General features: G+C 36.9%; 1 protein-coding gene across 1 annotated transcript; it reads left to right on the top strand.

Annotated features, from left to right (window-relative positions):
• The first annotated feature begins 439 nt into the window (after positions 1-439).
• On the top strand, positions 440-14,893 carry ABHD10 (abhydrolase domain containing 10, depalmitoylase). Its single transcript, XM_024120408.3, is given in 6 exon segments — positions 440-602; positions 604-772; positions 3,090-3,273; positions 8,989-9,100; positions 9,507-9,644; positions 14,260-14,893. Coding segments are annotated over 6 exon segments (984 nt in total). The 5' UTR covers positions 440-566; the 3' UTR covers positions 14,605-14,893.
• The last annotated feature ends 444 nt before the right edge of the window (positions 14,894-15,337 follow it).

The following is a 15,337-nucleotide window of genomic DNA, read 5'->3' as shown; positions in this document are numbered from 1 at the left end:
GGGTGAACAGAACTATTCAGGTTTTATTCTTCTGTTGAGGCCGTTTATCTACTGGAATTTATTTTTGCGTATAGTATGAGGTAGGGGTCAGAGTAATTCAACAGTCAGGCATACAAAGAGCTAAAACAAACTGAAAAAGGGCGAAGGAGCGGCGAATGTTCGATTCCACTCCAGGCGTTTATACAAGCAGGATTAAGGTCAGATCTTCGAACCATTTCCGGTACAGGTCAAAACTGTGAGGGGGTGGGAAGTACTTGTAACGCAGCAAGCCTAGCACTTTATGTTTCCGCTTCCTACTATCATCGGGATGACGAGATGGTTTCCTATCTAGGAACGATGGGTGGGGTTCCTCTCCTCGCTTCCAGTCGTGGGGTATCTACCCACCGAGAAAGCAGCCTACCGAGGGCGCTCAAAACATCCAAAACTCACAGACCGAACCTCCCCAACAGAACAGCCCAACGGCGAAAGTCTGGGAAGAGCGACGACGCTCTGCGCATGTGCGCTCTTCGGGGATCGAAACTCGGACAGGCGCTGTTTACCAAGTTGCGCCTTCCAGAGGGCGGCGCATGCGCAAGCTCAGTTTCTGGTCGCTGTGCGTGTCTCTGTAGGTCGGCGCGGGGCGCAGGGGCCGTTGGGAAGATGGCGAGGGTGGGTTTGGGCGCGTGGGTACCTTGTCGCAGGTGGGGCTGGATGGCCGTCTCCTTCGGCTTCCACCGTGGGCTCAGCACGTTACTTGCATCGAAGGCCGAGCGGGCGCCACGGTGGCTCCCAGGTCAGTGTCCGAAAGGCTGGAGTAGGACGCGTACTTTGGAACATCCCGGATTCCGGCAGTTCTTGTGCCATGCGTTTTTGACGCCCCGTTCAGAAATGCTCTTCCCCGGTTCTCAGTACCCCAGTTCTAGGCGCTTTCGACAATTCTGGTGAAGGCTGTGAGGAGAGCTCTGCCGGGCCCCGGGGTATTCTGGACAGCCCGGGCCGTTGGTGGCGTTACGCTCTGCAGTCTAAGGATCCTCTCTGCCCGCCTCCCCTTTGTTAAGCGCCAACATTAGGAAACATTCAGATGTGCATTTAATGCGTTTGATTATTAGTTGCTTTTGCTTTTCTCTGCTAGTTCTAAAGGGTTTACAGATCGTGACTGTTAAGATGCTTAGACCTGCCCTTTCTTGACTTGAGCGATTTTACAGTGTGAACATTTTCTTTGGAAAAGTGTAAACGCCGTCATCAAGCCCAATTTCTAGTTTTTTGTTCTTGTTTTTTTTTTCCCATGATCGCAGCCCAGTAAAAACCGTAGTCATTACTCTACAAAGGAAACTAGAATTTGGACGAAATATTAGAGTCCATGAATATTTCCGTTCCTTGTGCTTGATTCTTCTCCGTCCCACCCTACCTCCACTCCCAACCCCCATATATGTAGTCTGTCTTTCTGAATTATGTCTTTTTATTTTTTTGTTTTGTTGTGTTCACACCCTTGCTAGACAGCTGTCAGATGCATAGTGCTTGGAATGGGAATTGTCATGGCAAATACCCTTTGAGTTAAAAATTTTAAGCATATTATCAGTTTAACTTACATTTAATTGTACACAACCAAAAGGTTGTTATATATCTGTTTTTCTAGCAAAGTATAGTATGTCATTTCATTAACTAGAATATGATACTCTTTTACTATTTAGTAAACATTCATTGAACACTTATGCCCCAGGCTTTGAGCTAATCCTTACAGTACGATGATCATTCACGGATATAATGTTAAGAACCTGACCACTTATAACTCACCAAGATTAAACAAATTGTAATTATCTCATGGAGAATTTCCTGTTGGAAAGTAATATGGAAGAGAGGATATGAAGGAATTTTGGAGTGCTAAGGAAATGGGAAATGAACATTTTTTGCTGCTGCAATCTGTCAACCAACATAACTGGCTCCTACTAGCCTTGTTCACTAAAAGGTTTAAATTTGGCATATTTCACTATACATTGAAACTCTGAAACAAGATTACATATAAAAGGGATAGCTTTAAGGGTTTCAATTCAGTTTTTAAAAAAATCAACTTCTCAAATCCAAAATGAGGAAAACTTTATTAGCTTACATGGAAGAGACTGAGAAGTTTTAATTAGCCACAAAATAGAGAAAGGTTTCATGTAATTAAAAAGAGATTCCGTTGGTCCAGAAAAAGACTGTTAAGGGAGTACACAAACCTAGTTTCTTTGGAGGGAGAAAGTGGGATTATAAATGACGTTTTTTTTTTTACATATCTTTCTACATTTTTTAAGAGCAAGTATTGACTTTATAGTAGGGAAGGAACTTTAAAAATAATGAAATGGAACAGTCTTGTAAGGTTTACCCTTTGTACCTTTGTACTTGTACTAAGATTTGTGTGTACCATTCACAGAAAACCAGGCCAACAAAACACAGTGATTGGGAGTCCTATGAGAAATCTTTTTCCAAAAATGGTATTATCATGCATTTATTCAAGGTTACTTGTAAAGAAACTGCTCATTGAACCCGCCTCAGCAGATATGGAATCACGATTGGCTGTTACCATGGCCCATGATTTTATGGGTGGAGAGGGAATCAGTAATAAAAGGGGCACAGCACCTCTACCTTTGAAACAACTTCCCAAGGGCAGACCAAACTTGTTTCTCCCCCTCCCCACTAAAAAGTAGAGGATGTGAAACCCCTTAAACATTTTAAAAAATTTTAAAGAAGGCAAATCTCACAAGAAAGGGCTAAAACTAGTGTAGGTAAATCTGAATGTTGATTGATACTATTTGGGACAGATGATATAGCAGCAACAGAAAAACATTTTTGACAAGTCTCTCTGTCTTTTGTTACCTTCACATTTCCTTCTCATTGTGTATTTTGGAAGAATCATGATTGGACCTTGCTCAGAGAAGACACTGATTGTGGCATGATTTTAAAAGATACCATGCACAGACTTGTGACTTTAATACTTCACATCTGTATTTTTTTACTGTTAAATGGAAATAGTATTTGACATCAATTTGATGAGTTAAGAAAGTTAAGATTAAAAATTTGTATGGTTTTCAAAAAACTGTGTTTGCAAACTATGTTTTGTGTACTTTGTTTAGCTTGCAGACAAAAGACATCAATCTCTTTCCTTAGTCGACCAGACCTTCCAAACCTGGCTTATAAGAGGCTAAAAGGCAAAAGTCCAGGAATTATCTTCATCCCTGGCTATATTTCTAATATGAATGGTACAAAAGCATTGGCGATTGAGGAGTTTTGCAAATCTCTAGGTCACGCCTATATAAGGTAGGAACAACACATTTTAGAGAAAATATTACTACCATTCACAGTGGCAGTAGAGAATCACTTCTGCTCTAACCAACTGAAACAAATGCCAGCATTTTTATAGATTAATTTATTTTAATGGTCTGTAAACTTTCATCTTGTGATTTAGGGTTCTTGTAAAGTGCAGTCTTTAAAAGGCCTTTTTTATAGGTCTTTGTGGGGAATTCCTTGGCAGTCCAGTGGTTAGGACTCCGAACTCTTACTGCCGAGGGCCCAGGTTCAATCCATGGTCGGGGAACTAAGATCCCACAAGCCCCGCTGCCAAAACAAAACAAAAAACCTAAATAAATAAATAAATAAATAAATAAAGGTATTTGTGCCACACCGACAATGGTGGCAGAAAAAAACTAGTGGTAACTTAGCTCTTTAGAAACAATATTCTAACATGACAACAAACCAGTATACTAATTGGCTTTCTTGTAATCTCGTAATTATATTGTGGTTTTCCTTTGGGGACTTAAGGACATTTATTTGATCACTGTTTATTTCCTTTTAAAATATGTAGTTTAAAATAATATATGTGTTTAAAAGTATTGTAAAATTAATATTGTATAGTTCACATTTCCACTGAGTTTCTTTTCTTTCACTTCTGTAGCCTGAATATGTATAAGCATAAATAAGGATATGTGTTGTTTACTACTTGATTTCACAGTTCCTAATATTTCATACTGATATTATTTTACTAAAATAATGTGTTTATATTGTTATTAGATTTGTTTACTTACAACAATCATTTATTTAGTGCCTGGTTTGACATTAGAGATAGTATGGTTTAGTAAAAAGAACACTGGCCTGGAATTCAAGAAACATGGGCTCTAGAATTAATGCTAGCAATAACTGACAAGATGAGTCAGTTAATAAATGCTGGACCTATTTTCTTCATCATAAAAAGGAGGAGTTTGGACGAAAGATAATTTCTGAATTCTTTTCTAGCACTAGCAACCTAAAAATCTATTTATCTAGTTTTTAGAAGAGTTTCACTAACATTCACTCAATAGGTCTAGAAAATACAGCTTTTAGAAATAAAATAAAAAATAATTAGAAATTAAAAATTTAAAAACTTTTAGAATTAAAAATAAGACTTTTATCTATTCAGTATATTAGCAAAAAATATGTCAATTGTATGAATCTTGTCTTATTCTTGTTATCAAATTAACTGAATTATTTCATTTTCATGCTCAGAACTCTTAAAAATATGTTCTAACCTAACTGTTATTCTGAAGACTGGAGTATTTTTTACAAGTAGACTTTCTAGCACTATACTGGTGCTGTGAAATATACAAAGAATTATAAAACATGGTCGTTGCCTGTAAGGATCTTTTAATCAGGGTGGGGGAATGCAAGATAAAATACATATGGGAAATTAGACAGAAATATTCATCAAAATGTGATTATGTCAAAGAGCAGGATACTAAATTGTATAAGGTGAGAGAAAACTAGGAGTCAAAGTAGATAGAAGACACTTTATAAAGGAACACTGAAAAATAGTTAGGATTTGGATAAGAAGGAAGAGCTATCCAGGAAGGGGAGGACTACCCTGAGCAAGAAGACATGATGATATCAGAAAAATTGCCATCATTCTCCTTCTTTGTCCCCAAAAGAATTTGACTCAAGAAATCCCCATTTTATCAGTTCTCGAATTTAAATTGAGACTATGAGAGCTATAACCAGTTCCTATCTCCCTATAAGACATATAATGGGGTTTTCTGCATTTTGGATGCATATGAGTAAATTTTCTTTTTAAAGGTATATTAAGTAATGAGGATGAAATTATAATGTATACAGACAATTATGTGATACTGTATTAAAATGTAGCCTAAGTGTATCTTTATAAAACTGTATAAAGTGTAGCCCTTCATTACAATTTTTAATTTGATCAGGTTCCTTTTTATTTGCTTTCATCAAACTTCATTGCAATCTAATCACTTTTAGCTATTGATTGCATTTTAACTTGTTATAAGAGATTTTATCTTCTATTTATACTCCCAATTTCTCAGTTTACTTTTGTTGTGATTTTGTCTGTAAAACTTAGATCTTGAATGAGGAAATGGTTAATTCTGTATATTACACAAGGAATAGTACATATGGTTCTGTGTAAATGGTTTTTTAATATCCTGCCACCATGCCTAAAATAAGGTTGAGTCAGAGCTCAGGAACACATGGTTTTAGGGCTGGTCTTCTCTCATAATTATTTCTAATAAAATTTAAAACTTTAGATTTGGGAATATGTTCCAGAGTATTGGGGCTTCTAAGACAGAATTGCGTTACTGTGTTTAAAAGTTTTAAACTGCTGAATGTTTTTTAATTATCTTTGTCACTTGGTTAGGGTTCAGCAAGATTGAACTATATTGACACCTATTAGTATCACTGAATGTTTATATTTTCCTTTTTGAAGGCCCTCTACATGTGTTTTGCATCTTCACCATGTAGTTGGAAGGGAACTGTAAACAAAATACAGCAAGTAGAGATGTGTGATTGCCCACAGAGGGGGGTAAAGGAGAATTAGTTGGTGTCTTTCTCGCCTCTTCTCCCTGATCTGTCTTCTATATCCCCTGGATTGAGGAGAAATAATAACTGTGATTTAGACTTCAGTAGGTGCCTTGTTAACACTATTTCCCAAGGACCCAAAACCACTTCACTTCATACCTAATTTTAATTTCTTTCTCCATCACTTTTATTTATTTTTTTTTTAATTTTATTTTATTTATTTATTTTTTAATTTTATTTAATTTATTTGTGGCTGCATTGGATCCTCGTTGCTGCGCGCGGGCTCTCTAGTTGCGGCGAGCGGGGGCCACTCCTTGTTGCTATTCGCGGGCTTCTCATTGTGGTGTCTTCTCTTGTTGTGGAGCATGGGCTCTAGGTGCACGGGCTTCAGTAGTTGTGGCACGTGGGCTCAGTAGTTACTCCTTGTTGCTATTCGCGGGCTTCTCATTGTGGTGTCTTCTCTTGTTGTGGAGCATGGGCTCTAGGTGCACGGGCTTCAGTAGTTGTGGCACGTGGGCTCAGTAGTTGTGGCTCGCGGGCTTAGTTGCTCTGTGGCATGTGGGATCTTCCCGGACCAGGGATCAAACCCGTGTACCCTGCATTGGCAGGTGGACTCCCAATCACTGCACCACCAGGGAAGTCCCTCCATCACTTTTTAATCCCTTATCTCTAAGAAAATATGTATACACTATATATCACATATATTCTTCAAGTACACGAAAAACACTGGGATTTAATACTTTTCATCAGATTTTAAGAATCAGAAAAATACTGAAAACTTTAAATTTAAATAAAATAGTTCTTTATACTTTTATGTTCTATTCATTTATTATGTATTATAGTACTCAGTGTGTGAGGTTCACATGCTAGCCACTATGGAGAATGCAGAAACAAAAATAAGATGATGGTATTTCCCCTCTAGGATCTTTACAGTCTCATAGGAATGATGAGACACAAATACACACATAAACTGTCTTATAGAGCAGGATATAATAAAATGATTGTGACTAATAAAAGTGAATTCTCTCTAAGTTTCATTAGGTAGAGGTATTTTTTTTTTTTTCGGCTTGTCTGGGAAGTCTTTCCAGCAAAATTTCATTTGGACTAAGCTCTAAGAGGGGATATTAGTAATGAAGGTGATGGAAGAAGGTATTCCACAGGAAGGAAATGGATGAAGCGTAAAACAGAGACAAAACGTAGAGTCTTTTTTAGGAGCAGCAAGTTGTTTAGTTTGACTAAAGCAGTAGTTTCATCAGAAGAAATAAAAGGTCAATCTGAGATGACTAAAATATGTTTTTAAAAAACAGGCTAGGGCTTCCCTGGTGGCGCAGTAGTTGGGAGTCCGCCTGCTGATGCGGGGGACGCGGGTTCGTGCCCCGGTCCGGGAGGATCCCACGTGCCGCGGAGCGGCTGGGCCCGTGGGCCGTGGCCGCTGAGCCTGCGCGTCCGCAGCCTCTGCTCCGCAGCGGGAGGGGCCGCAGCGGTGGGAGGCCCGCGTACCACAAAAAAAAATAATATAAAAAATAAAAAACAGGCTAAAGCGCTAAATTTTTGTTATATATCACAGGAAGCCATTGAAATTAATGCCATATCAATACAACGTGTCAGACAAAACCTGACAGTATAAAGTGGGTCCATTTGGAGAAAGAATAGTCATAGAGACACAGTGAGGAGGCTGCTGTGATAGGGTAGGTTTAAGGTGAGAAAGACCTGCACCAAGACACCAGTCTTGCCAAACTGAGGAGAAAGGGGTGCATGTGAGGAAAAATGAGAGAGTGAGGATAGTACAGGGCAGGCAGTGTTCTATACCCTGGGGAAAAACAAACTTGAAATAAAACAGTCTGCCCTTGAAGAACTGACATTCTAATCAGAGACATATATTTAAAACTTGATTACAACACACAATATGAAAAGTGTTAATTGGGTACGAAGAAAGTGACCTACTACTACTAAATGACACATTCTGTCAAAGAAAGTTCCTCAAAGGAGGTGACATGACTTAAAGGATGACTAGGAGTTTGAATGGGGAAGGAAGGCTTTTTAGGCAGTGGAACAGCATGCAAAGTCTCAAAGTTAGGAAAGGGCTTATCCAGGAATTGGGAGTAGTTCAGTATGACTAGGGTTTAGGGCAGTCTGCAGGAGTGGTATGATACTTCATGATTTATTGAATTGAGACCTTGAAGGAGAGGTAAAATTCACAGATCAAACAGACTCTGAGCCTGGAGAACTAGGAAGTTGGAAGGAAAGAAAACCAAGAGGAGGAGCTAGTGATGATGAATTTGATTCTGGACTTCTCTTTTCCTTCTGCTAATTGAGTAAACATACACTTAGTACTTACCATGTGCAAGGGACTGATCTAGGCACTGGGAAAGCAGTGTGAACAAAACAATCTGCCCATATGGAGCTTCCTTTTTAGTGTGGGAGATAGACCACAAACCAATAATCAAATATGTGTATTGTCAGGTAGCAATATTTGCTATAAAGAGAATAAAGCAGGGTAAGGAACTAGAGAATGATGAAAGAAGCACAACTTTAGGTTGAATGGTCAGAGAAGACTTACGGAGATATAACATTTGAGCCAAAGGCCTAAATGAAGTGAGGGAGCAATCTGAGTGGATATCTGGAGTAGGGTAGTCCACGTGGAAGGAGAAGCTGTTGTAAAACTCCTGAGGCAGGAATGTGGGTGGTATATTCCATTAACTTCAAAAAGGAAAATAAGGATACAACTGGGAGGGAGAAAGAACAGTAAGAAATGAGATCAGAGAGTAGTTAGGGGCTAGAGGATGGTAAGGACTTTGGATTTTACTTAAAGATTATACAAAGACTTCGGAGGGTTTGTGCAAGACATGATTTTTGTTTTAAAAGGATCACTGACTACTGTGTGGGGAATAGAGTTTGAGGGTGAAAAATGAAAATGGAGATCTACTAGGAGACTGTTGCATTAGTTCAGTCAAGAGAGGATCGTGATTTGGACCAGGCTGGCAGCAGTGGAGGAGGTGAGAAAGTAAGTGGCTATGGGAGATCTTTGAAGGTTAAGCCACTAGGATTTACTGAAATACATATTGACTTCACTGTTTTACTTTAATATATTTTAGACATTGTAATAATGATTAATGTGTTATCTTCCTTAAAAATTAGAGAAGCAAATACATAGATATCTAAATATAGATATGTTTTCTCTTTTTTCAGGTTTGATTACTCAGGAGTTGGAAATTCAGATGGTAACTTAGAAGAATGCACAGTGGGAAAATGGAGAAAAGATGTTCTTTCTATAATTGATGACTTAGCTGAAGGACCACAGGTGACTATTTTTGTTTAATATGATGATAATTGTTGACTGCAACCTCATGACATTTGAACTGTTTCTTTAGATGTGAAAATTTATTTAATATTTTAAATGTCTAACAATCCATTTTTGTATTTCAATATCAAATCAATCAGTTCTGTTATTTTCACTTTCTCATAAAATGAAGGTAGCATTTTACTTTTCATTTTACAAATTTTATTTGTCTAGTTTATTCTCTATTATAGACCTAATACTTTAACAAAAAGTAATCATAATCTTAATTTTACTTTGTGCCAAATATTAAAAGTCTGGGAGCCAATGAATATAAAGAAAGAAAGTATATACATTCTATGAAATTATTCACTGCCTTACAGAAAAGAAAAAGAAATTCCTCTTTAAAACTACATGTTTTTATTTTTAGATACTAGTTGGATCTAGCCTCGGTGGATGGCTTATGCTTCATGCTGCAATAGCACGGCCACAAAAGGTTGTTGCTCTTATTGGCATAGCGTCAGCTGTGGATGGCCTAGTGACACAGTTTAATCAGCTTCCTGTTGAGGTAAGTCCCAGGCAACCTCAGTGTATCCCTCCTGTCATTCTTTTGCTCCCTCTTTGAATTTTGTTCATGTGTCATCTGTCCTTTGACTTGTTACACTGGCCCATCTTTTGTCTTAACTGCCTTTTTGTATACCATTTCTTTGCCTTCTTTAAATATTTGGTCTCCTGTTTAAGGTTTTCTTTTTTTTTCACAGTCATTTCAGATCATTTTGCCAAATATTTGAGCCACATGAATGAAATCACACTTTAAATTTCTTGTTTAACAACATTTTATTAGCCACATTTGTTTATTTGGATCATACATCGTGATCTCTTTTTGGACCTCTTAGTCTTATTTTGTGGCTTATGGGAAATAGTACCTATTCTATGGCCATGTTAAGACGGCTAATCAATTATGAAACTATTTTTTTTTTTAGCCTGAAAGCCTCAGATCCTCTCTCAGAAGAGTTCTCTGAGCACACACTGTCAGTCATACACAGGAGATGAGACTTGCCATTCCTGGCCTAGACACTAAGTTAGCATTCTTTTTCTACTCCTAATTCTCACCTTTAAAAAAAAGGTGCTTTTCACCATTAGCATGTTCTTCACTAACTCATGATAGAAATAAGGTTTCTGAAATAATTGGGAAGGGAATTCGTTTATTATACTTTGTTATTGGACATATGTTTAAGCACTTCAGTTGTCTGCAAGGAAAAAAATATGGTGGGTAATAGCTGTTTATTTTTGTGTATGTTATTTTTTGTTTTGCAATCAATTAAGTTGTCCTTGGGCATATTTTTCCTAGGGCTCTAAATTTCACTTGTGGGACTAAGATCCTAGCAGAAAGAAAAACAGTCCGGAGCAGTGGTTCAGAAAATGTAGGCCTGAGGCCAGCAGCAACAGCATCACCTGAGAACTTGTAGAAATGGATATTCTTGAGCTTCACCAAGACCAGCCGAATCAGAAACTGGGAGTGTGGCCCAGTAATCTGTTTTAACCAGGCCCACAGGTGAAGTGTGAGAACCACTGCTCTACAGAGTGGGGGAGCAGGAGGAGGAGGAAAAGAAAAAGAAGAAAAAAAGCCTATGTAGTGTTGAATAGTAGAATGTCATTGACTTTTGCCTCAAATTCTGCATTGAATTCAGTGCCATATACTATCTGTTCTAAGTTTATTCTTAGTTCACATTGTTTTTTCCAGCTCCTTAAGAATGGCATTGTCTGCATAGTCAGGTTCTTCATATGATTTCCTATCAGGGCTAAAATTACAAAGCTGATCTTCTTTGCACTTACCTCCTATTTCTGAATTTTTTTCACTTTCTTGATTGTTTCTTATACATGGTTGCTCAATGTCCTCATGCTGCTAAATTTTCCTACCATTGTATCCTTCTGCATATAAACCTTGGACCCCTTACTCTGTTCTCTAACTCAATAATGCAGTGCTTCTCATGGTAGGAAATTATTTCAAGAAGATGGCCTACTGGAAAAGAATTGATTAAACAGTTTTGGGAGGTTATTGGTAAATGACAAGATCTATGTACATTTATTTTTATGTGTGTGTATCCATCACTCAGAGGGAAGATATGGTAGATACCCTGTAAGTGACTGAAAAGATCTATAGCCTGCAAATCAGGGTATATCTTTGCTAATCCTAAATCAGACCAGCAAAAATTCTTAAACAGAAACATGTTGACCCTTATTAACTTAAAAGCATGTGTAAAGAAAGCAGGGACACTAGGACCACTATCTCTTCTCCACAAAGACAGCCAGTACTAGCAGTGTCAAGGGAATAGAGGTAGAGGTTTTTACTATCTTCTTTAGCCCTAAGAATGTTAAGACCCAGCATTACTCATGTAGGAACTTGACTTACCTCTTAACTAACTCTAATCATTGTCTGCTTCTTTGGACAGTAGAGGGCGTCAGGCAGGATGCACAGCTGTTGGAGTCTAAGCTTCACAGCCACATTGCCTTGTTAGTTTCTTCTTGGTGTAGAAATTATGTATATTGTACATTTTCTCTGATTAATACTGTTTTTGCTATTTCTGTACTTTTTGTTTTTGAGGCTTTGGGACATACAAGATTTTGTAAAGTTAAGTTTGTTCTTTTAATGGACAATATTCATTCAACTCAATAGCAGATAACAGAGCTAGTTGGAGTGGGCAATGATGCTTAAAATGCAACTATTATTAATTATGTCTCAGTAATTAACATAGTTCCCACTTCATCTAATAATCAATGAGACTAAGTTCTTATTACTGAAATTACCAATTCAGGAACAGTCATGAGTAGCTTGAAGGTAACTGAATATCATTTTTACTTTAAATATTTGATTCATATGTTGCTTTAATGCAGAGTACCCCATGATACTAATATAGGTTCATATGTTTTATAGTTTTTTAGACTTCCATTAATTTTAAATCATTTGGATATAGATATTTAGAAGTCTAGGTTTCAGATATACAGCTTTTTCACTGAATCAAATCTTTTTGGAATTTTATAAAAGACATTAAAATTCCTAAGTACACAGATTATATCATACATATTTTACTGTTTAAATTCTTTTTTGCCTCTTGGTATTCGTAATAAGTCAACAATTTTAAATGTGGAAAAATCATAATATTTTCATTGAAAATTTAAATACAAAATTTTTGAAATATATTGTATGTAGCTTTTCTTTCCTTATATTTTTCTTTATTTTTGATAAGATGTCCATCTGTTTTTCTAGATAGAAATGCCCTTCATAGTGTATGGTTGCAAGAGGCTTAAAGCTATTTACATCTTGATTTAGTAGTTCAAGTTGTGATAATCTTTCCAAAGAATTTATTATATGCATATAAACCTTTATGTTCAAAGATGTTCATGGAAGTATTCAGCAGTGTGGGAATGGTCAAGTTAATTATCTTAGATGCATTATAGTGGACAATTATGCAGCCTTTAAAAACTTTTAATAGAATCTTTTAAAACCCAGAAATATATATATTGAATAAATAAACCAGCACTGAAAACTATATATGAATTGTAACAGCTAAGTGTTTTACATATTGTATATATAAAAACCAAACACATATAGAAAAATACTGGAAGGAAATAAGCCAGAATAATAATGGTTGTTACAGCCATGAAATAGGATTATGGGTGATTTATTTATTTTTATGCTTTTATTTTTTTAAGGGGAGAGTTTTTTGGTTTTGTTTTTAATAAATTTATTTATTTATTTATTTAGTTTTGGCTGCGTTGGGTCTTCATTGCTGTGTACCAGCTTTCTCTAGTTGCGGCGAACAGGGTCTGCTCTTCCCTGCAGTGCGTAGGCTTCTCATTGCGGTGGCTTCTCGTTGCGAAGCATGGGCTCTAGGGTGCACGGGCTTAGTTGCTCCGCGGTACGTGGGACCTTCCCGGACCAAGGCTCGAACCGGTGTCTCCTGAACTGGCAGGCAGATTCTTAACTACTGCACCACCAGGGAAGCCCTGTTTTGTTTTTTATTTATTTATTTATTTTTGGCTGCATTGGGTCTCGTGTGAGCTTTCTCTAGTTGCAGCAAGCGGGGGCTACTCTTCTTGCAGTGTGTGTGCTTCTCATTGCCGTGGCTTCTCTTGTTGCGGAGCACAGGCTCTAGGCATGCGGGCTTTAGTAGCTGTGGCATGAGGGCTCAGTAGTTGTGGCTCGTGGGCTCTAGAGCGCAGGCTCAGTAGTTGTGGCACACGGACTTAGTTGCTCTGCAGCATGTGAGATCTTCCGGACCAGGGCTTGAACCCATGTCCCGATTTGGACCAGGCTGGCAGCAGTGGAGGAGGTGAGAAAGTAAGTGGCTATGGGAGATCTTTGAAGGTTAAGCCACTAGGATTTACTGAAATACATATTGACTTCACTGTTTTACTTTAATATATTTTAGACATTGTAATAATGATTAATGTGTTATCTTCCTTAAAAATTAGAGAAGCAAATACATAGATATCTAAATATAGATATGTTTTCTCTTTTTTCAGGTTTGATTACTCAGGAGTTGGAAATTCAGATGGTAACTTAGAAGAATGCACAGTGGGAAAATGGAGAAAAGATGTTCTTTCTATAATTGATGACTTAGCTGAAGGACCACAGGTGACTATTTTTGTTTAATATGATGATAATTGTTGACTGCAACCTCATGACATTTGAACTGTTTCTTTAGATGTGAAAATTTATTTAATATTTTAAATGTCTAACAATCCATTTTTGTATTTCAATATCAAATCAATCAGTTCTGTTATTTTCACTTTCTCATAAAATGAAGGTAGCATTTTACTTTTCATTTTACAAATTTTATTTGTCTAGTTTATTCTCTATTATAGACCTAATACTTTAACAAAAAGTAATCATAATCTTAATTTTACTTTGTGCCAAATATTAAAAGTCTGGGAGCCAATGAATATAAAGAAAGAAAGTATATACATTCTATGAAATTATTCACTGCCTTACAGAAAAGAAAAAGAAATTCCTCTTTAAAACTACATGTTTTTATTTTTAGATACTAGTTGGATCTAGCCTCGGTGGATGGCTTACGCTTCATGCTGCAATCGCACGGCCACAAAAGGTTGTTGCTCTTGTTGGCATAGACACAGCTGTGGATGGCCTAGTGACACAGTTTAATCAGCTTTCCCAATAGGCAAAAAAGGAAATAGAGATGAAAGGTGTGTGGTCCATGCCATCAAAATACAGTGAAGAAGGAGTTTATCGCATTCAGTACAGTGTCATTAAAGAAGCAGAGCACCACTGCTTGTTACATAGTCCTATTCCTGTGAACTGCCCTATAAGATTGCTCCACGGCATGAAGGATGACATTGTACCATGGCATACATCCATGCAGGTTGCTGACCGAGTAGTCAGCACAGATGTAGATGTCATCCTCCGAAAGAATAGTGATCACCGAATGAAGGAAAAAGCGGACATTCAACTTCTGGTTTACACTATTGATGACTTAATTGATAAGCTTTCTACTGTAGTTAACTAGAATCACAGTTTTAGTTGGAATGTAAAGTAATGGATCCAGAAGATGGAAGCGAGATAATAGAAGGTTTGTTTCTCTTATCTCTACTTTGTAAATATCATGTGAGTATTTAATGATGTGTTTGCACAGATGATTCAGATTGTGAAGAAAGTGCCAGCTGCTGTTTGAAAAATTTTCTCCTTCCTTCAATCCTTGATTTTTTTCATTAAAATATTTCCTATTTTTTTATTCAAGGGATGTATGTTTACCTTCTAATGCTTATGTTAACTGTGCCAGCTCTTAGAATTGCTAATAAAACTTGATTTTTTTGTTTATAAAAGACATTAAAATTCCTAAGTACACAGATTATATCATACATATTTTACTGTTTAAATTCTTTTTTGCCTCTTGGTATTCGTAATAAGTCAACAATTTTAAATGTGGAAAAATCATAATATTTTCATTGAAAATTTAAATACAAAATTTTTGAAATATATTGTATGTAGCTTTTCTTTCCTTATATTTTTCTTTATTTTTGATAAGATGTCCATCTGTTTTTCTAGATAGAAATGCCCTTCATAGTGTATGGTTGCAAGAGGCTTAAAGCTATTTACATCTTGATTTAGTAGTTCAAGTTGTGATAATCTTTCCAAAGAATTTATTATATGCATATAAACCTTTATGTTCAAAGATGTTCATGGAAGTATTCAGCAGTGTGGGAATGGTCAAGTTAATTATCTTAGATGCATTATAGTGG

The sequence above is a fragment of the Physeter macrocephalus genome, chromosome 1 (assembly GCF_002837175.3).
Source record: "Physeter macrocephalus isolate SW-GA chromosome 1, ASM283717v5, whole genome shotgun sequence".
NCBI classification, from domain to species: Eukaryota; Metazoa; Chordata; class Mammalia; order Artiodactyla; family Physeteridae; genus Physeter; species Physeter macrocephalus.
This window is presented reverse-complemented; position numbering and strand designations above follow the sequence as displayed.